Source organism: Protomyctophum parallelum, assembly GCF_964188405.1.
Source record: "Protomyctophum parallelum genome assembly, chromosome: 20".
Lineage (NCBI taxonomy): Eukaryota > Metazoa > Chordata > Actinopteri > Myctophiformes > Myctophidae > Protomyctophum > Protomyctophum parallelum.
This window is the reverse complement of record NC_139718.1, coordinates 10,451,706-10,473,915: the sequence shown is the minus strand read 5'-3', so window position 1 is coordinate 10,473,915 and position 22,210 is coordinate 10,451,706. Positions and strand designations below refer to the sequence as shown.

Sequence of the window (22,210 nt, the reverse complement as noted above, 5' to 3'; positions counted from 1 at the left end):
GAAGACTGTTTCTAAACTGCCCACAGCCCTCCTATGAGACACAGACTGAGTAGAAAGAAATCGTGCCATTTTATCATGATTATTAGTGAGGACCTATTATATGAAGATAGGTTGAAAAGTGGTGAAGTGGTCCTTTAACACGGCAGCCTAAGCGTGCTAAGTGGTCAGATGGGTGGGCCACATGCATTTTCAGAGCATGTTATGGTGAATCAATTGATTTTGTTTCAGCTTGGATCAATGGAACTAATAAATATAGTATATACTATATTAAGGTTTTATATAAAGGTTTTAAAGAAAACCTTTCATACTATTTTTGTTTGTTAATGTTATATTATCATTATTTATTTATTTTTTATTTTAGGGGCCCACTTACAAAACCCTCATGGCCCACCATTGATATAGGTTCAAGGTTCTTTATTCTTTGTCTCCCGAGGAAGAAATTTGTCTTAAGACATGCAAGCGTAGCCCTTATGCCAATGTCGCCACAGTGCAGCGCCAAATACATCTTTCTTGCATCAAAGAAAGAGGCAAGCAAAGAAGATATGATATAGATATGATATAGTGGGCACCTTTTGAGGAAATCTCTCACAAATCTCTCACATTCCATACCTGAGGCAGACGGCTCAGGAAGAGGACTTAGGAAATCTTCTAGGTCCCCCATCGAGTCCATGTCATGAAAGAATCTGTGACTGAGCAGCAGGGAGTTCAGATCTGAGAGGGGGGAGAGAGAGAGAGGGAGGGAGGGAGGCGTGGGGGTTGGAAACCAGAGAGATAGACAACATGAGAGAGGGAGAGAGAAAATACATGTACACGAGTGGGAGAGGCAGATGTAGGAAAGAAAAGTATTACACTGCTAGACACATCCATCCATCTGTAGAACACAAGCCTTAAAAATGCCTCTTTGCCGGTTTCTTTAAAGAATGATGAATGAAGAAGAATGAAAATGGTATACTTGAGCTGAATTCAAATGGAGATCGTAGGGCAGATAAAAGGACACATTACACAGTAAAAACAAAAAAAAGGGGGTGGATGAGATAAGTGAGTCGTTTACGTGATGTGCGTAGAAAGGACATCATGAAGATGTTAGCAAGTTTAAGCTCACAATCAAAAACAGGACTCTGGAATAGACCCTGATATCGCTCGCATAGGAATTCACGTTCCAATCGCGCCGAACTGGCGCCTGTGCGTCGGTGGAATCTCCGCAGACCGCCATCAGTGCTCGGCGTAACCACCCCCCTCCTCCCAAAGCGTCCCCCGATTAACCTCACAAACAACAACACCAAGGCACTGTCTCCTGGCCGTTTTACACGGAGAGCACATCTGGGTAGAACATTATTATGACACCCAATCAAACAAAGGAAATGTCACGACAAACTTGATCACCGAGAGTGGCACTGGTGCGGAACGGAGTTTGTACAAACTAGCGCTATAATAAATGACGCTGGCACTGGTGTGATGGCATGCTGTTTTATGGTGTGATCCTTCACCGCCTCCCACAGTGAAGGATTCTGGGTGGATTGTCGTCCACTCAGCAACAATCATAGAGAGGCTCTATCATGGAGCTATTGGAGACGCCTCCAGACCTTAGTGAAAAACAGCGGTTAGCGGTTAGTCATCACCAGTCAGCATAATTGGCTGAAGCCTCTATTTCCATTACACCCAGTAAGGGAGTTGATCATACCACGATGCTTCGAGGACAGCTCGATTTAGCGCCTCAACTGTGACATGTGAAAACCATGGATGACAGTACCGTTTCTAAACGGTCCCTCCAAACCTACACACTCTCCGTTGTGAGCTTGTAATGTGATTTCACAGAATTAATCCACAGCATGAACTTATCCTGGGTTCAACCCGTTACACAGTGGAGTCTGTGTCATGCTGTGATGGCTACCTGTTTCGAAGCATGCCGCCCCGACGGCGATGTCATCCAGTCCAATGTCAGCATTGGAGCCATGATCCCACCGAGCTGTGACCTTCACATGGAACCTGGAGAAAAACACATGCCATTCCATTAGATGTTAACATCAGTCAACATCAATGGAATTCGAACTAGTTTTTATTGGCATCAACTCATGGTGTTGTGTGCTGGCACACTATACACTGTCTTTCTTTTATCTGTATTGTATTGTACTGTACAGTATGTGTCATTGTATGTTTAGTTTTACTACCATTTTAAGAGCCTGCTCAGGGACTACAGATGTAAATTAGCTTATGGCTAACTCTGGCACATTTACATGTTGATTAATGAGCATTGTCCCTGTCAAATAAATAAATAAATAAAAATATTTGTCACACCACAGTTTCAGAGAGAGAAAGAGAGAGAGAGTAATCCCCTGTAGAGGGTAGACCCTCTCCCTCACGCTAAACTTAACGTGACTTCTTATTTCCACTTTATTTCCCATCCACAATGACAAGCCTAATAATATTATTATTATATTTGCAATAACTGCAAGGCAATGTTCAGAGGCATTGCCAGTACGTTCTCCCCCTCTAGGAGCAAACACTCTACCATGATACAAAGTCTTTAACACATGCAATCTGTGTCATGCACACACATACAAATACAAATACACATCAAATTGGAATTATGTTTATATCCAATTCATTAATTAATTATGTGTGTGTGTGTGTGTGTGTGTGTGTGTGTGTGTGTGTGTGTGTGTGTGTGTGTGTGTGTGTGTGTGTGCGCGTGCGTGCGTGCGTGCGTGCGTGCGTGCGTGTGTGTGTGCGTCTGTGCGTGCGTGCGTGCGTGCACTCCATAATTTTGTAGTATTCTATGAGAAGAAAGAGGACAGGAGGTAGGCTATGGTGAGAGCTAAGGGAAAGAGATAGAGAACATGCTTTCTTCATGCTTTTCTCTTGATGCCCTGCATTAAGGTTATGGAACTTCCTGCCTCGCATGAACTGCAGACCAGCCTCTCCTCTGTAGCGGAAATATAAATAATGTTTTACCTTCTCACCAATACAAAGACAGGTTGTGTAATTAGAAAGCCTACTTTCCTTAGTGGACACACTTTGAGCCCCCCCACCACACGTACTGTATAAATGCACTTTTTGGCCAGAAAGATAAGATAGAAGATAGAAAGATAGAAAAAGAAATAGAACAAAATATACACAGATAGTGTATGTGAAAGCAGGTATACACACCCCCCTTTCGGCCGAGCTACACCGAGCATGTGTGACGTATGCACAGTCCGTGAAAATAATGCGCATGCGAAATGCTCCTGGCTACACCAGATCTGTATCCGGTCTGTCTAAATGCTCCTGGCTACACCAGATCTGTATCCGGTCTGTCTAAATGCTCCTGGCTACACCAGATCTGTATCTGGTCTGTCTAAATGCTCCTGGCTACACCAGATCTGTATCCGGTCTGTCTAAATGCTCCTGGCTACACCAGATCTGTATCCGGTCTATCTGGTGTAGCCGGCATATATCATTGACATACATACGATCTTTCCAAACGTGCTGTACGCTTGCAGTAAATTCCACGCACAGACGTGCACAAACTAGCAAACTGCCAGTTACTTCCATCCTCTTTTCTCATGGTCCTTCTCTTACCCACGATGGAGGCTAGTCAGATGAAGAGTGATGTCTTGCCAGTCGTCTGTCCACTGGCCGTTTCTCTCCCAGACCAGAGGTGAGGTGGCCGTACCGTTCTCTTTGACAGCCACCACCACGGTACCGTTGTACTCTCCAAATACGTAGATGGAAAAGCGTAGCTGTGAAAAAAAATGTAATGCAATACAAGGATGAATACAATATTTTTGTGCGATGATTAAGTCTTTGATTGATTGATTGATTGATTGATTGATTCATCAATGCAAATACCAAATACCATATAACACAAAATGAGTCACTGACAGACCTGACAGGCATTGGTAGACACTGGCGAGGGGAAGGAAGTGCTTTGAACCGAGGCCTCCTGATGGGAATCACTCGGCCGTATTGGCAGAAACAGGAAATGCCCTGGGGGAGTGAAAGAAATGTAACACAGTGGAAAGCTAACGGAGACAGGGAGTTTTTATATATTGCTGTTGACAAGATATTGTACAGGGGAAGGCTGTTGAGCTCTTCAGTCCCCATCACTGAAACAATAATAAATACTGAAGTGTCTCGGCTTGATGCCTGAATCAAGCTGGACCGCAACCAACAAGCCAGAAAATGAAATGATGTCCATGTACTGAAGTCAGCTTATGGAAAGTTGGTTTAAAATAAAGCCACTTTGAGCCAGCGTTCCAATGCAGTACAGTACAGTTCCAGATTGAAACGTCCCATTCTGTACGTGCTCACATCAGTTATGTAATTTCATACGGCTAACGGCAGTAATCTCACAAAGCATTCCTGCACTAAAGCCCTTAGGCTATCCTTAATGTTTAGAAAACCAAAAAAATAAAAGCCAGAAAATAATTACTTTTGACATTTTGGTAATATGAGAAACGTGGAAAAGGAAACTTTGGTGATCCTTTTTGTTAGTGCATACAGTTACATGCATCTCTTCACACCCCATTAGCAGATTACAATGGGACATGAAATGGGGTTTCCCCAAAATCTGAAAATAAGTGCAGAAAAGGATCTGAGTATCTGAGTATCACCCCCAACACGCACACGCACACACACACACTTGAATACCACACATTTTGGACTTTACAACTTTACTTTACAAACAATATACATGTGATACTTGATATTTTAAATTAAATTAAGACGTTTTGTCCAAGATGAGTAATCTAGGGCAGTGGCTCCCAAACGGTGTGCCAAGGCACATTGTTGTGCCATGAGACAAGTCCAACTACTGTGAAGGTGTCCAGGCAATATTATTGCAATACTGCACATACAAGTTACAACTATACAAAGAGTTGTGAATTATAATTATAATTTTATTATCAGTAGTTGTTTGCGCGCACGTCCCACAGAGGCAAGTTCTATACTCTCTCTATATATTTGAGTCGCTTTGAACCTGGCATGTCATTCTAGGCGAACGTTTGAAATTGAAAGGAGCAATTCACCCATTCTTTACAATCTTATACAATTGGTGCTCATTATATGATTACTCGATTTCTGTCTACTCGCTCTGTGTCTCACTGGGGGGCTATGGTCACTTCAGAAACCTGCCTGACATCATCGATGGGGATTCCAAGCTAATAAACTACAGCCTTCTCTTCGTGGAATGTTAGCATGCTGAAATAGAAGCCATGGTTCTCTCATCAACTAACATTTTAAGTTTGAAAATCTTTGAGGTGAGGTGACAGTACTTCATTAGACACCCTGGAGTCGTTTTTATGTGCAATGGTGTATTCACTTTGTATTTAGGGTTTCTTCCTGGAGGCTGAACCCTTGACAGTCAAACGGGCCAATGAAATAAACAGTAATATAGTAACATCACATTATCAGCCCCTCCCCCTTTATCATACAACTACAGCTGTGGGTGCGGCTTCAGTTCAGGTGGATCACCACCCATCACCACCCACCAGGCAAACTTAATGAACTGGTGGGCATGCCCACATAAAAACAACATTTTAACAAATACTGTACACTTCTTTGAAAAAATTAGAACTGATGATCATGTTTTAGGGTGGAAAAAGATCACGGCACTCCATCTTTAAATGACCCCATGCGCTTACCGATAATGTCACTGTTAGACAGTTTCTCCTCTGAGATGCAGTGCGAGTATATAGGCAGAAATGGTGCCATCTTAGATTTAGCATTAGTGAGGAAAAATTATAATGGGTGTCATAGTGTAATAGTTTGACTGCATTTTTAGCTTGTAGACCTGCCATTTTTACTATGAGAGTACAGGTGTAGCTCAAGACTACCACACGCATGTACACATACACATGCGCGAGCATGCACGTACACACATAGACACACGCACGTACACATACGCACGTACACACAGGCGCACACACACACACAAACACACACCCGGTGTATTCTGCAGTGTGATGCCATGTGTTGCTTGTCTCTCCATCAGCTCGTCTCCTGCGAGCCTCCTCCAGGGTGAGTGCTGATTGGCCACAGACCAGCCACACGCGTCCCCTTCAAATGAACAGTGGGAGCCAAATGGAAGAGCATCTGTGGAAGAGAAAGAGTAACTTCATCACATTCTGACCTGAGATCAGACTCTAAAAATGACTTCTACATCCTGACAGTTTTCTGAAAAAGCTACGTTTCTATGTCAGTCAAAAATAGCAGACCTACAAGCTCGTGAGCTTGTAGATCTGCTATTTTTCAATAGCTAAAGCACAACATAATGCTAACACCAAAAGGGGTTCCCGCCCCAAAATGGGTTAATCACATTCAACTGACACTATCTCTGTTCAATAGAAACTCATTATTTACCTTGCACATATTTGCCATTCAGATAAGGCAATATTATAGACATAATCTACTAAAGTAGAAACGAGTCTACTTGCGGGGCGAATCCCAGCAGTGGCGGAAGGTTCTTATAACGGCAGCGTACGAGGAAAGTGTTTCTTCTTACAACTGTGCGGCTGATGAACTCTTTGGCTATAACAACCTTGTTCTCGTGTTGGTTTTCGATGGGAGTGGAGCACCCAGCTCCACAGCTTTAGAGCAAAAACACTCTGGCCCTCATTTATCAATCGAGTGTAAAATCTGCCACAGATTCGAGTGCAGGTTTCGTAGTACACCCACGTCGCCACGGCATTTATAAAGTGATCGCAAACAGCTGATCCTTCCTTAATTTCGGTCTGACGTTAATAAATGTGACGGCTGAAATCTATCTGGCACGCCCTATTAAATCAAGCCTCGCCCTCGTTTTTGCGACATGAACAACGGCAATACGTTTCCTGAAACCATGGTTACATGAACAAATAAGTTTCTCCCGTGCCTTGCTGCCCGCCTCACCCCCCTCTCTCATACACACGCACAGACGCACAGCACGCACACGCAACTTGCAAGCCCAACTAACTGGTGTGTTGTTAAATAAAGAACGAACACCTGCATGAATTAAATAAAGTTGTAGGCCTACCCTGTCTGTTTCCCTCTCACCTCGCTTGCCTTGCTGTCATGCACTCACGCACCTACTGTACATGACACATTAAATAAAGCTGTCTGTTTCTCCTCTCGCTTCGCTTCCCTTCCCTTGCTGCCCGCCTCACCCCCCGCACGCACGCACGCACATATCGCTATTTGCAAGCAACTTTCACTGTGTGTTGTTAGTTGTATATTAAATTATTTATTTATTAAGTATTTTTAATTTAATATACAACAAGATATATTAGTGAACGAAAACCTGAACCTGTGAACCATAATTAAATAACAAATAGGCACACACACACTGCTGTTTTGCAGGTGCTCCTCCTGTCCTGTCTGTCAGTCTGTCTCTCTCTATCACAGTGGTCCGTCCGTGACCAACTGACCATGCACGTTCGACAGTCTATTTAGATTGCCTCGCAGTCGTTAGTCACTGCAGTGGCCGGACTATCAACTGTCATTATATGAATGTGCAGCCAAAACCGTATATAGCCTCATGTTTGGCTGGTGGTGGGCTGGCTGGGTAATATACCTATATCTCCGATGCAGTTCCCACTTGCGCTGGCAGCCTGGCACGGTACATTTGGCATTTGAGCGACGCGTCGGGTTTATTAGATTGCACATACCGTACGTAACTCCAGAAAGACATCGGCCTGCTGTAGATTAGGCTACAGTAGGCTATACCACGTTGGGACTCTCCGCAGCTGAGCTGCAGCACTGCTGCACTCTCCAACGTCCCGTCATGGAAATATTTCAGCACAGACAGCCCAAATCCTCGCATGTATGCGCTCATGCAAAACACTGTTTAAATGGCTTACGTATCTCTTGCAACATTGTTTTTTTTTTTTTTTTAAGATATTTTTTTGCGGCTTACGCCTTTTATTGATTTTTGAAGGGACAGACAGTAGGCTGACAGGAAACGGGAGAGAGATGGGGGGATGACATGCAGTAAAGGCCGTGTCGGGTCCGGGAGTCGAACCCGCGGCACACTGCGACTGGATCACCAGTCCGGTGCCCAGACCGTTAAGCTACGGCCTGGGCCTGCAACATTGTTTTTAATTGCGCGATTTTATCTCCTACTAATTTCATATGACACATGTATTCCTTAACATTTCTATTTATTTATTTTTTACATAATACATACATTATACATACCTTTTATATAAACATTTTAGGACTGAATACATATATGTTTAGATGCCTGTGACAGCCTCTCAGCTGGTCAAACAATGCTGCTCCGCTGTTCTACGACAGAAAAACAGCCAAGGACAAAGCTACGCCAGCTGCCGACCAGACGTGACTTTTTGTCCTACTCAAGTTCAATTTCAAGCTTTGCCGGAAATGGTAAATGCCGAAAATGTCGGTAATTTCGGCGTGCACCCATATTTTGGCGTACGCATGGTTGATAAATGAGGGCCTCTGTCTTTAGTAGAGTTGTACGTGATCCAGGTAAATGTCTCTTTCTAGGTGGATTGATATTTGCGCCCCCCGGGCTGCTGGCTGCTGCTGACTATTAGCTCATAAAAGAGCCGTTGTGTGGCGGGCTGGGGGTCTCCGGGGCCTCTGTCTCCACGGGGTGCGAGCGAGGGCTGGATGCCGGCCGGGCCTGTGACTAATAAGGTCATATATCTGATATACAGTATATTGTGAGTCATGTCTCCTGCTCTTTTCCTGCCTAGCCTTACACTCAACTTGAAAAATGCTGTACTGTTGTAGTTATCTCAAGCCGTTTTTCTGTTTACCTTTGTGTCTGTGCGGTTTTTTGTTTTTGTTTTCTGGGATTCATATGTTTGATTTTTGTTCATTTATTCATTATTTGGTGTAGATGTTTTTTTTAAATAAAAACAAAAACAAAAAATAAATAAAATAAAAGCGTGTTGGTGCCGACAGTGCTGTCCGTTGTCGGCGGGCGTCGGGGTGCGCCGAATTGTAGCATGGACGAGTCACTTACTTCTACTTCTTGGCTGGAGGTGGCTTCATCACAGTAGTCAAATGGAAATAAAGCCTGTACTGTACTGCAGTGCAACATTTATACTCTCTACCTAGCAGCAGAACAAAAGCCACCTTATTAGCATTTTAATACCTGTTCGCCCACCCCCCCAGTGGCCCAAGCACCCCCGTAAAGGTGTGTGACTACGTGACAAAGTTACTAGGGGGAGGGGAGCTTCAGCCTTCATATCAGTGGGTGCTATTTGGCGTACTATTGTGACAGTGGGTGCTTGAGCCCTCCCGAAGCCGTTGAATCCCAGCATAACAGCCACATGACACCCCCCCCCCCCCACAACTCCAATCCATGACACCCCCCACTCCAATCCACTCTCTCTCAATTGCTCACAGTACATTGATTCCATTAGGGACCAAAGCAACGCTGTTCAGTTCACAGCGTGAGCAAGTGTTTGTCTTTGCATGGGATGACTCATGTTCTGACCATTGAAAGAGAGTGGAAGGGCAGGAGGGAGAAAGGAGACATTGATTGATTATATGAATATTTTCAAAGCTGGGAAACAAAATATGGCATTAATACTGTGAGTCTGTTCATGACCATTACAGTATATCAATTGCTTTTCTTTTTTCAAAGAGAACTAGAAAATATGTGTATAGGAGGGGCTAGCGCCCCTCAGAAATGTGGAGGAAGTCCAGGATTTCATCTACCTTGGAAGCAAGCTAACTACAGTATAGATGGGGAATCAGGGGCAGATGTAGAAAGTATAGGATCTGTAAGGCACGGGGATCTTTTGCCATATTAAAATCAATATGGAGATCAGGCAGGATCAGTATAAAGACCAAACTGAGTATATTTAAGAGCAACGTCCTGGGGGTTCTCATGTATGGGGCAGAGTCGCAGAAAGTGACACAGGCCACCTGTCTGTCACAAGCTGGATGTATTCCAAAGAAGATGCCTTAGGAGCATACTGAGGATATTCTGGCCCACGACAGTCTCCATTGAAGACCTGTACAGGAGACCAGCCCGACCCCACAGTCTCCATTGAGGACCTGTACAGGAGAACAGGCCTGACCCCACTCTCTCCATTGAAGACCTGTACAGGAGAACAGGCCTGACCCCACTGTCTCCATTGAAGACCTGTACAGGAGAACAGGCCTGACCCCACTGTCAAATGTGATCAAGTTCAGAAGGTGGATGTGGATTGGACATGTTTGCAGAATGGACCCAAGTTGTAGCCACAAGTGAGACTTCAAGGCAGCATCACTCTTCCATGGGCTATAGACCGTAAGGCTATGAAGCAATATAGCTTCAACGGATAAGGGATCTCTTAAAGGCAATGGCATGTGGCACGTGATTGGTTTAATTATTGTAACGCCCAAACCACACCTATGCATAATGTAACAGGTAACGGAGGTGATTTAACCAAAATACCAACTTTAGTGGGGGAACACCCCTTCCCCACTGCTAAATCCCCAAATACTGTATTTAGAATAATCAAATGAAAAGGTAGCCCCTTATGTGCTATCCAGCACGAAGATGATTAAGTAAGTAAGTAGCCGATTTGCTCGTCTACATAATGACGTAGATTCTCCATTCATTGTCAATGTTATTTAATGTTTGTGTTAGGACAAGAATCTATCAATCTACACTATAGTTGAATATTGGAGGGGCTAGTGCCCCTCAAAAACAGGCTATCAAATTACTACTTTATGATTGAAGATCTAAAGGAAAAAACTTTTTTTCTTGAAGACAAGAGGAATACTGTAGCAGGGTACCATATCATGCACCATAATGTGCTGGTCCAATTCAATAGTATCTTGCAGTAGCAGTAGCCTATTTTTGTATGTACTGTATATACAGTTCATGTATATCTGTTACGGTATATGGACTGGATATTCGCGACATGACACATTGTCAGCGCAATAACGTGGTAACCGCAGCCCAAATATGAATATGCATGACACCAGCACAAGTCAGCATGTCACAAGCACATATTGTGTGGAGATACCATGACTGTGTGTTCCCGGATTACCATATATGGAGATCACCACTGCAAGTGTAAATCACCGTTGTTAGGCAACGGTCCATGACATGGGTGGTGTGGTGTCCAGTAAATTGGTAAAACACAAGTGACCGGTACAACACAAGCCATTGTCAGGACTGCTTGCAACATGGCAACCTTTGGTGCTAACCCTGCTGCTGTGGACAGTGATTTACTGTTTGGACGACTCAACGCTCCCTCCTCAGACTCCTTCATAGACGTCCTCTTCCAGCTTAGTACCACCCAGGATCCTGACACCAAAGACAGGGTTCAGGTGCTTCTACAATGGGTCCGTGATATGAGCACCGGTTCAACTTTTTCCTCTTTAAAGCAGTATGGCCTCCCCAAGCCTTCACCCTCCCACCTGCACTGTGTTGCGGCCATCTTGTGGCACAGCTATGAGCTCAATGTCGACTATGACCTCCCTGCGCTGCTGGACCGAGAACTCTTTGAGCTGCTGTACAACTGGTCCACGTCACTGCCCGTTGACACAATGAAAAAGGCTGTAGATAGCCTCGTGTGTTCCATGTGCCACATCAACCCACATTATTTCTCCCTGCTCTTGTCCTGGATGGGCATTGTGGCACCAAGCACCAGCCATTGTCAGGCAAACACCACTGCGGCCAGCTGTGCGGGACTCACAGATGATTCAGAGTATGCAAAACCACAGGTTAATTTGTCTGTGTCACAGCTGGCGACACTTGCAGCTGCTTCACAGACCCCGAGGGCCATTAAGCAGCTATTAGACTCTGGCTTCCCCTCTCTGCTGGTTCAGAGCTTGTACCAGCTCTGCTGTGGCCTCCTAGCCAGTGCCGACCTGCCTCTTCCCACGGTTGCCACCGCCCACCACCATGAGGCCCACTCTGCCCTGTCCCCACCCACCCAACCACTTCTGTCGCCAGAGCAGGCTGTGCCGGTGCTGCGCTTCCTGACAGAAGTGGGTAACAGTCACACAATGAAAGACTGGTTAGGAGGAACAGAGGCCAGCACACTGTGGACATCCCTGCTCTTCCTGCTGCGCCACTCCAGTGCCATAGCGGGTGCATTGGGTGAGGTTGGCAGTCTCAACACTCTGGAGAACGCCACCATAGCCTTCTTCATGCAGTGCATCTCTGGCCACGCTAACAACCAGCGGCTTATGGCACAGCTGTTGTGTGAGCTCTTTCAACCTGCTCCCCGGGAAGGGAATGTGCCCGTGTCTGGAAACATCTCAAGCTTCATCCAGAAGCATTTCTTGCAGCTCATATTGGATCTGGATATAGTCACAGTTTTTGTCCAGTCTCCTTTTACCCTGTACAAAGGACTCAACAAGAATGCCACCAACCATGTGATTCAGCACCCCATGTATGGAGCAGGCAACAAGTACCGCACCCTCCATCTGTCCATCTCCACCACACTGGCTGAGGTCCTAGACCAGGTATTATATTCCCCAAACATCACAGCCAAGCTAATTAAAGAGGACAAAATGAAGAAGGAAAAAGGAAGAAAGGGGACAAGGTCTAGGAGGGGACAAGATATGAAGAAGCACTCGTATTTCTTCCACATCTACCACAAACTCCTTCCAGGTTATCCCCTCCCAGCGGACCTGACCCTGGCCCAGCTGCTGACCCTCCTGTACAACCGTAAGCTGCCAATGGGTTATCGTTCTATTGACCTGACGGTCAAACTGGGCTCCAAGGACCTGGTGCCCTGGTGCTCCGAGTGCCCGGACCTGGCCATTGACGAATCCCTCCTGGAGACCAGTCCCATCGAGTCAACCCTGGAGGTGTTTGCCGGTATGGGTGGCCTGTCCCTCATCGCAGAGAGGCTGCCTATGCTCCACCCTAATGCGATACAGCAGTATGGCAATAACGAATACGCAAGGCTATACGAAAACGCCTCGGACCACCAAGCATATACTTTATCCCGGTCAGTGCAGACCATGTCACCCATTACCGAGCACTCCCTGGTCGCCTTTGGCCTTTTCCTGCGGCTTCCTGGCTATGCTGACATCCTGCTCAAGGAGAAGCATGCCCGATACCTGTTGCGCCTGGCCCTGAGCATCCCAGGTGATCGAGAGGGAACTCATTTAATTGAGTCTTCGATGGACAGCGACACGCTACCATTCCATGTGCTGCAAGAACTGTTCACGTTGGACAGCGAGTTGCCCACATTACCATTCCATGTGCTGCAAGAACTGTTCAGCAGCACTCCCCTTACCATGGATGACGGCGTGCTGTTGCGTCGCAAGGCCCTTGAGATCGGTGCCATCAATCACATCCTGTCCTGCGTCTCAGCCCTCAGCCAGGTGCCTCAGGTGTCCAGTGGTTATGGTGGATATACTACTGAGGAGTATGGTGGATATACTACTAAGGAGCAACGCTTGTACTGGCCCAAGGGAACAGGCTTCAGTTCAGAGTCAGACTGTCCCACAGACTATGATTATACAAACTATAATTCTGATTCTGAGATGGAGGGCATATCCACCCATCCAGATCCACCTATTCATTCTGTTATCGAACGGTCATCAACGCAGGCTCTTACTCATACCAAACAGAACCTACAAGAGGATTATGTCACCTGCCTATTGCAGGTGCTGACCAGCTACATCAATCCAAAAGGCTCTGGGGGAAGGCTCCGGGGCTGTGCCCCTACAGGGGACACAAGCAGCAACACCTGGCCCTCGATGCTGCAGGAGGTGCTCAGGCAGTCCTGCCTCATCCCCTTCATGTCCTCCTACCTATGTAACGACTCTGTGATGGACATCGCCCGCCACGTGCGCCTGTACCGGGCGCTGATGGAGCTACTGCGGGCCATCTCTACATGCACAGCCCTGGTTCCCCTACTGCTGCCCCTTTCTGGGGAGGAGTGCTCCAAAGGACAGACCTCAATCAGCATGCTGCTGGCCAAGATGAAGACCTGCACAGACATGTACACCAACTGCCTCATCAGCTCAAACAAAGTTAACTGCCGCAGTTCAAAGAAAGGCAAGAGCAGAAAGATGAGTTCAGACGCCGAACCCGACGACGGCTTGACACTGCTGGTGTCAGACATCCAGAGAACAGCCGAGATAGTTTGCACTGCTACCACCAACATACGCCAGGCCACCCAGGGTAAGAAGCCTGTAGAGTCTTCAAAGAAGGAGTTGACTCCAGGCTCCCTAGAGGAGAAATACTTTGCTGCCATGAAGAAGCTCCAGTTCGACATGTTTGATATGGCCCATGAGAGCAATGAAGGAACGTTGTTGTTCCAAGTCAACTACTATTACACGTCTATGATTAACAATAGAAGCAGTTCTGCTCGTTCCCGTCGCCTGGCACAGGAGGCCGCCACGCTCTCCACCTCACTGCCTCTGTCTTCCTCCTCCAGTGTGTTTATCCGATGTGACGATGAAAGGTTGGACATCATGAAGGTTCTCATCACAGGCCCAGCCGACTCTCCATACGCCAACGGCTGCTTTGAGTTTGATGTGTTCTTTTCCCAGGATTATCCCAACTCCCCTCCACTGGTCTACTTGGAGACAACAGGACACCAGAGCGTGCGCTTCAACCCTAATTTATATAAAGACGGAAAAGTATGTTTAAGTATTCTCAACACTTGGTCGGGCACACCAGAAGAGCAATGGAACCCACAGACATCAAGCCTTCTACAGGTACTGGTGTCTTTGCAGTCTCTGATCTTGGTGCCTGAGCCCTTCTTCAACGAGCCAGGTTATGAAATCATGCGTGGTACCAAAGCCGGCACCACGCAGTGCCGCCAGTATGACGCCAACATCCGGCAGGCCACTGTCAAGTGGGCCATGCTGGAGCAGATGCTCAATCCCTCCCCATGTTTCAAAGAGGTGATACACAAGCACTTTTACCTGAAACAGTCAGAGATCATGGCACAGTGCAAGGAGTGGATTGCAGACAAGAAGACCTTTGACCACACTGTGTCTCACCACGCTGCCGCACTTAAGAAGCATACAGCCCAACTACACAAAGAACTTCTTAAGCTACCCTGCCCCAAGGGCCTGGAGCCCAATTAGGAGGAGTTCTCAAATTAACCAGTCAGACCATGGTTTTTGGTGGCCCTAAACAAAAAGCCCAAAAAGCCCAGCCAAAAAGCAAGATTCCGTACCAAAAGAAGTAGAAAAACATTCACTATTAAAAATGGTAACATGTACAATAACAGTATGGTAAACTTTGTAAAAGGATAGTTCGAGTGAAACTGAAACATTTGGATAAATATATAAAATCCCACACAAAATAAACCACAAAAATCACGTCGCTACATATGAAAAATACCATGTGATTGACTTTCTTGTCTTACTGGCTGCATGCAGAATAAATGCTATGTTGATCAGCGTAGCTGGTCTTGTTTACCATAATTTAACCACAGACGAGACAGAAAGACAGACCCCACTGATAGTGACAAATTAGGCCAATTCATTATGCTTGCATAACACATGGTCAGTGACATACAGGGAGCTTCCGACAGAACGTCAGATCCCCCACCAAATCTCCAGGTTACATCAATATTGTTCATGTGAAGTGGTTTGTTTGTGCTTATTTGTTGAAATGGTGGAAGTCGCTATGGTGAGACCACTGCCGGATGACCGCGGCTGCTTCCGCCTGCCTGGCGGGTTGAAGCGTGGATCAGATCATCATAGCGATTTTGATCATTACAATGAGTAAGCGTGGACAAAGTAGTTCACATGAACGATGCTGTAGTGGCTGGGGCATTTGAGGGGGAATATATTTTTTATATGCACCGATTACAAATAAACGATAATTTACGTTGAAAGCCACTTTCTCATTTTCCTGGTCAGAGTTGATAGGCGTGCGAGAGGGGAATGGCTTGGTGACCACGTGACGGGACCCGTGTGACATTGTGATAATGCTACAGTTAACCTTAAAAAAACTCAACTCAATTTCATTGTAACTAAGATATTCGATAGAAATTCATCATTTTTTAATGCCATATTTAGCCATTATGATAAAATATCCAATGTGTCCCTCCCAGGACCAGGAGTTGAGCAGCAACAACAACCCATAGCCTGAAGTGACATGGCTTGATGGGAGGGGGAGCCAGATTTGAATCTGTTTTGCAACACCTCTCACTTCTGTGTACAAACACTGAATGTTGTCTACAGTATATCTCCTTTAAGACAATTATTTATCAAGATGTCTTAACAAAACGTGTCTTAAGACCTATCTGAGGTACAGTACCTTCAAATTGGATGCTTTTGCATTGCTACTGAGGTGCAACGTGACCACTTTACTGGCTAATCTAGTGCCTCCAGCCAAAGGATTATCAATTTATCATGGTCTTAAACTTTAATACACTTAATGCAAGTGGCATACTGTCTGCCAGTACTGTACTGTATCACCATGCACTTTCTGTCCCGTCCTGCTACAGTAAAACTCTGCATTGCAACACTCATGCCCCACCCACACACACTGCCTAGTAGTGCCTATCAGCCCAAGATCTGCATGTACGTGTCTGATTTTTGAGGGGTGCTAGCCCCTCCTATATATAAAGGTTTAATGTTTGTTTTTAGTTCAATGTTTGTTTTAAAAACGCCATTGACAATGAAGGGAAATTTTACGTCATATTGTCCCTCATTACGTCATATTGTCCCTCATTATGTCATATTGTCTCTTTATTGTTAATGGCATTTAATGTTTGTGTTGGCACCGTTTGTTTTACATCACCATTACATCACCATATCAACATGAGTTAGACTTTAATATATTAGCGCCCCTCACTTCACACGGGTGTGATTTTTATCATAATAATCTCAAACAGTTTGGGCAGTAGTGGGTAGAGAGGCACCGGGAAAAAATTATCTGAAAATGGTTATATTTCACAAAAATATGTTGTGGATACAGGTGGCTTCTTTTATTTGTGTTGGAAAGAAAGATATGTGGATGTACTCATGACACAACTGAATGAAAAAACAAAAAAAACTCTCCCGTGTGTAATGCTTAATGTATACTCTGTCATAGTACATCACAATGTTATCATTTAACCAGTGGCTGGAACAGTATAAAAAATTAATAACAAAATTCAGTTCAACACACGTGCAGGCTTAAAATGCTTAAAATGTGGCCTGAATTCAGAAGATTAATGTAATTAAAGTTTTTTCATTGTCATCCACACACATACACAGAAATATGTGTCTGCTAAGTTCCCTCAGACTGCAGCAACCAGTTCGACAGAAGCACTTTAGTGCCAAACAGTTACTGGCTTTTTGAGTGACGTCTGTATAAAGCTTATTTACCAGCATCACTCTGTTTAACCCATATCGGTGTGAGTGTGATATCAGAAACTACAAGACTCACCACAGATGAATCCCTCGTCCTCTCCCAGAGGACAGTGAAACTACAAGACTCACCACAGATGAATCCCTCGTCCTCTCCCAGAGGACAGTGAAACTACAAGACTCACCACAGATGAATCCCTCGTCCTCTCCCAGAGGACAGTGAAACTACAAGACTCACCACAGATGAATCCCTCGTCCTCTCCCAGAGGACAGTGAAACTACAAGACTCACCACAGATGAATCCCTCGTCCTCTCCCAGAGGACAGTGAAACTACAAGACTCACCACAGATGAATCCCTCGTCCTCTCCCAGAGGACAGTCACTGTGGAAGTCACACACTCGGCTCTGGTCGATGCATCCTCCAGTGTCACAGTGGAAGGACTCCTCACACTCTGCACCCAGATCTGGCTCATGGTGACCTGCCGCAAACAAGAAGCTATTTTATAAAGACAAGATGAGATAAGATAAACCTTTATTGATAACAATTATAACTAGAGCTGCACTCTGTTGAGTGCCTACTTGCTTGTTGCACACTAGTAGGCCATAAATGGCCTACTAGTGCTCAAGCAGAGCGCGCAAGTACTGTGGACCGTTACAAACTGTCAAATCTCAGCTTCTCTGTGAAAGAGCGTTTGAAATATTGAATTATTAGGTTTAGCTATGTATATGCTACGTACCTAGTTTTTGGAGGTAGGTTTGCCTCTATGTATATGTAATGTGTAAGTTGATTAGCGGTATACTGTGGTTACTTTGCGTATGCCCCGTTTGATGCGTATGTATCGTAGCAGCATATGATATATATCTCAATGATGACGTAATAAAGATGTGGATTAAAGGACCCAATGCCAGGGTGTAATTGGTTTTCGATGGTGACGTAATGACCATATGTTTTAGTGTCGGGAGGATTAAAGGTAATGCCCCTATGTATACATGTATGTAATCTGACAGCACTGCTATATCAAGCACAAGTAGTCAATACGTCATACGCATGAGTGACGTCTTTCGATGGTGACGTATATGTCGATCAGTGCCGGGTGGAATGCCTCTATATATGTATATATAAGTAGTCATTACGTCATACACTGGCACGGCGCATACACATCAAACGGCAACATACGCGGACGAAAACTATTACTTGCGCGCTCTGCTTGCGCAAGTAATTATCTAATGATACAAATTGTTCTTGTTGCATGAACAACAGTATTCTCAGGTCCTGATTTGTAAGCGTTCTGCACCTTGAAACATGCATGTCCATGTCATTAAATGACACGAGTAAAGCATACAGTACATTTGATCAAACAAGATCAAATTGGAAACAAGCCTGACTTGCTTATCCTTTCAAGTGCATCTTGCATGTCATCACACAGTGCGCCACTCTCATTTATTAACCGAGGACCAAACAAATAATGGACGGAGGTATGAAGTGTGTTATTGATTACATATTCAGCTGGAGTTCATTTAGGAGATGCAGCGGCCTTCTGGTTAAGGAGATGCAGCGGCCTTCTGGTTAAGGAGTTTTATTCATTGATTGAAATATTTATGTTTGCAGAATTACAGTACATTTCAAGCACAAACTCAATGCAGCGGCCTTCTGGTTAAGGAGATACAGGGGCCAGAAGGTTTCCGCTTCGATCCCCAGACCCTCCTGGCTGTGTGCCGAAGTGTCCTTGAGCAAGACACTGAACCTCTAATTGCTCCAGATGAGCAGGTTGGTGCCTTGCATTGGTTGCCTTTGCTGCTGTTATCGCCGTCATTGAATGTGTACTGCTTTAGCATGTCATGTTTAACAGGGTATATGTGCGGTGTGTGTGTGTGTGTGTGTGTGTGTGTGTGTATGTGTGTGTGTGTGTGTGTGTGTGTGTGTGTGTATGTGTAGTGTGTGTGTGTGTGTGTGTGTGTGTGTGTGTGTGTGTGTGTGTGTGTGTGTGTGTGTGTGTGTGTGTGTGTGTGTGTGTGTGTGTGCGTGTGTGTGTCGCATCGCTATTTTCCAATGGCCGAAATGTAGGGATGAAGTGGTTAATGTCTGTTTTGTAATAATAATAATCAAAATCTACACAGTAACTACTAACTATACAGGCTTCAAATAATTGTATTAGAGTAAAAGTAAAAGCCTATGAGATGTAGTAGAGTAGAATGTATTGTAAATTGGATATACTCAAGTAAAGAACAAAGTACAATACTTGAGCACATGTACTTAGTTACTTTACACCACTGCAAGCAGCCACACCCTGAACAGGCGCTACACTATCAGTGTAGGCCCTAATAGGCTACTGTAAGTAGTAATGAGTATCGCTGACAGCATACAGTATCTGGCCTCTGAACTCACCCAGATCACAGTCTCTGAACTCACCCAGATCACAGTCTCTGAACTCACCCAGATCACAGTCTCTGAACTCACCCAGATCACAGTCTCTGAACTCACCCAGATCACAGTCTCTGAAACTCACCCAGATCAGTCTCTGAACTCACCCAGATCAGTCTCTGAACTCACCCAGATCACAGTCTCTGAAACTCACCCAGATCACAGTCTCTGAAACTCACCCAGATCACAGACTCTGAACTCACCCAGATCACAGTCTCTGAAACTCACCCAGATCACAGTCTCTGAACTCACCCAGATCACAGTCTCTGAAACTCACCCAGATCACAGTCTCTGAAACTCACCCAGATCACAGTCTCTGAAACTCACCCAGATCACAGTCTCTGAACTCACCCAGATCAGTCTCTGAAACTCACCCAGATCACAGTCTCTGAACTCACCCAGATCACAGTCTCTGAAACTCACCCAGATCACAGTCTCTGAAACTCACCCAGATCACAGTCTCTGAAACTCACCCAGATCACAGTCTCTGAAACTCACCCAGATCACAGTCTCTGAACTCACCCAGATCAGTCTCTGAAACTCACCCAGATCACAGTCTCTGAACTCACCCAGATCACAGTCTCTGAAACTCACCCAGATCACAGTCTCTGAAACTCACCCAGATCACAGTCTCTGAAACTCACCCAGATCACAGTCTCTGAAACTCACCCAGATCACAGTCTCTGAAACTCACCCAGATCACAGTCTCTGAAACTCACCCAGATCACAGTCTCTGAAACTCACCCAGATCACAGTCTCTGAAACGCACCCAGATCACAGTCTCTGAAACTCACCCAGATCACAGTCTCTGAACTCCAGTGAATCCACTGCCAGAGTGGCTCCTTCCTGCCACACACAGGAAGTGTAGAGCAAAGTCACCTGGAAGGGCTCGTCCACTTGGCCAATGACAGCTTCCAGAACCTCCCACTCGGCTCTGCAGTAACACATTATACAGACAGATGTAGCTCTGCAGTAACACATTATACAGACAGATGTTTTGGAGATTGTGTACGATGTTGGGCGTTTGGGCTGTATGGCCCTTGACTGATTTCAAATACTGTCTTTAACGGTTAAAATGTTTGAAATATGGAATATTTAGAAGAGATTTTAGAATAATAGAAGAGATTGCTATTAGGTCAAGTGGAGTATCAAGAAAGGAGTATACTAGTATAGTATAGGCAAATGAAACGCATACAGTAGTATACACACACACGCTCACGCATACACACACACACACACACATGCACACGCGCGCGCACACACACACACGCGCACGCGCACACGCACACGCACACACACACACACACACACACACACACACGTTGGGAATGAGTGGACTAGCAATACATTCTAAATCCGCATAGATCACTAGAAGACAGCGACGTAGAGTCTGTGGGGGCCACGGGGCCATGGCCCCCATGAAGAATCCTAGGGCCCCTTTCGGCCCCCATGAAGATTTTCGTGGACATTTTACATTTACATTACATATTTTCTGGGAATTCCGAACATTTTGGACCTCTCCGCCGGCAATCTGAGAATCCCATCGTCAAATATTCGGGAAAACAGCGCCTCCCCTGTTGTTCCTCAGGCAACAGTCTGTCTTGAGAGACACCGGCCGTCCAAGAGGTGTTAAAAAGTGCTAATCGGGTTTCTTTTGTAGTTGTTCTTGAGGCGTGACATAATAACACTGATCAAGAATTCACCAAAGAGACCTAACCACAGACTAGTGAGACTACACACTGACTCGAGAAAAGACCCATATCGTCCAAAATAGGCTGATCAGTCGCTGAACGGTATGGATTCTGTACACAGTAAAATCCTCAGTAAAGGGTCATTTGTATAGACGAATTCAAAAACGGGTCTCATGGTCGCAGCTTACATATTTCCTGTAGGCGACGTAGCTGCAGGGTTTAAACCCTCACCAGGTGCATCTCTTCTACTACAGTGAACAGTAGAGTGACTGATGTTAGTCTGCCTCAAACGTTACTCTTTTACCTGCTTTTTATTAAAACTAACATTACAAAGATGCCCAGAACATCAAGATGAACCTGTGTAGTTTATGGCTGCTCCAACAGTAGTGGCAACATAAAAAAGAAACAGAATGTCAAAATATCCATAGTGTCTCAGAAATGTTACATAAATTGTTGAAAGTAGTAGTAGTAGTAATATTCCATTGCATCGCAGCCTTCCAATCAGCCTCGTCAATTATCCGGCCACATCCTGTACATCCACTTACAACTAGTTGGTAGCAGCTAATAATTACTGTCATGATGTCACTGTGTTTGTTTGTAATTGTTCCCACTTCCCAGTGTGTGCACTCATCACTGCACTAGCAGTGAGTGCTAATGCTACTGTAGCCATTAACCTTGTCATGGCAAGAAGAATCTTATCGCTACACAAACAGCCTTTCCATGAGAAATATCATGTAATTCATAAACACACAGTCCTGTAGTAACTACTGAAGTGAATACACAATTGAGCGTTAGAAATGGGGTTAGGCTGTTGAGTTAAAACTCATGAGTGGAGCATAAACTCATAAATGGAGCATTAATCTTCAACAAGACACAAGACAACTACATC

General features: G+C 45.1%; 1 protein-coding gene across 3 annotated transcripts in view; it reads right to left on the bottom strand.

Annotated features, from left to right (window-relative positions):
- The window catches only part of ltk (leukocyte receptor tyrosine kinase), a 91,019-nt gene that overhangs the window by 35,154 nt on the left and 33,655 nt on the right, over positions 1-22,210 (bottom strand). For 2 of the 3 annotated variants that reach the window (XM_083792605.1, XM_083792606.1), the window contains exons 5-11: positions 20,425-20,564; positions 17,553-17,687; positions 5,923-6,072; positions 3,866-3,966; positions 3,559-3,719; positions 1,892-1,986; positions 610-711 (exon numbers count right to left, since the gene is read on the bottom strand). In XM_083792605.1, the coding sequence (XP_083648731.1) occupies positions 610-711; positions 1,892-1,986; positions 3,559-3,719; positions 3,866-3,966; positions 5,923-6,072; positions 17,553-17,687; positions 20,425-20,564 (884 nt within the window). Of the gene's footprint in view, positions 1-609; positions 712-1,891; positions 1,987-3,558; positions 3,720-3,865; positions 3,967-5,922; positions 6,073-17,287; positions 17,310-17,552; positions 17,688-20,424; positions 20,565-22,210 lie in introns of those variants that run through there. The other variant, XM_083792607.1, reaches the window with a different exon arrangement.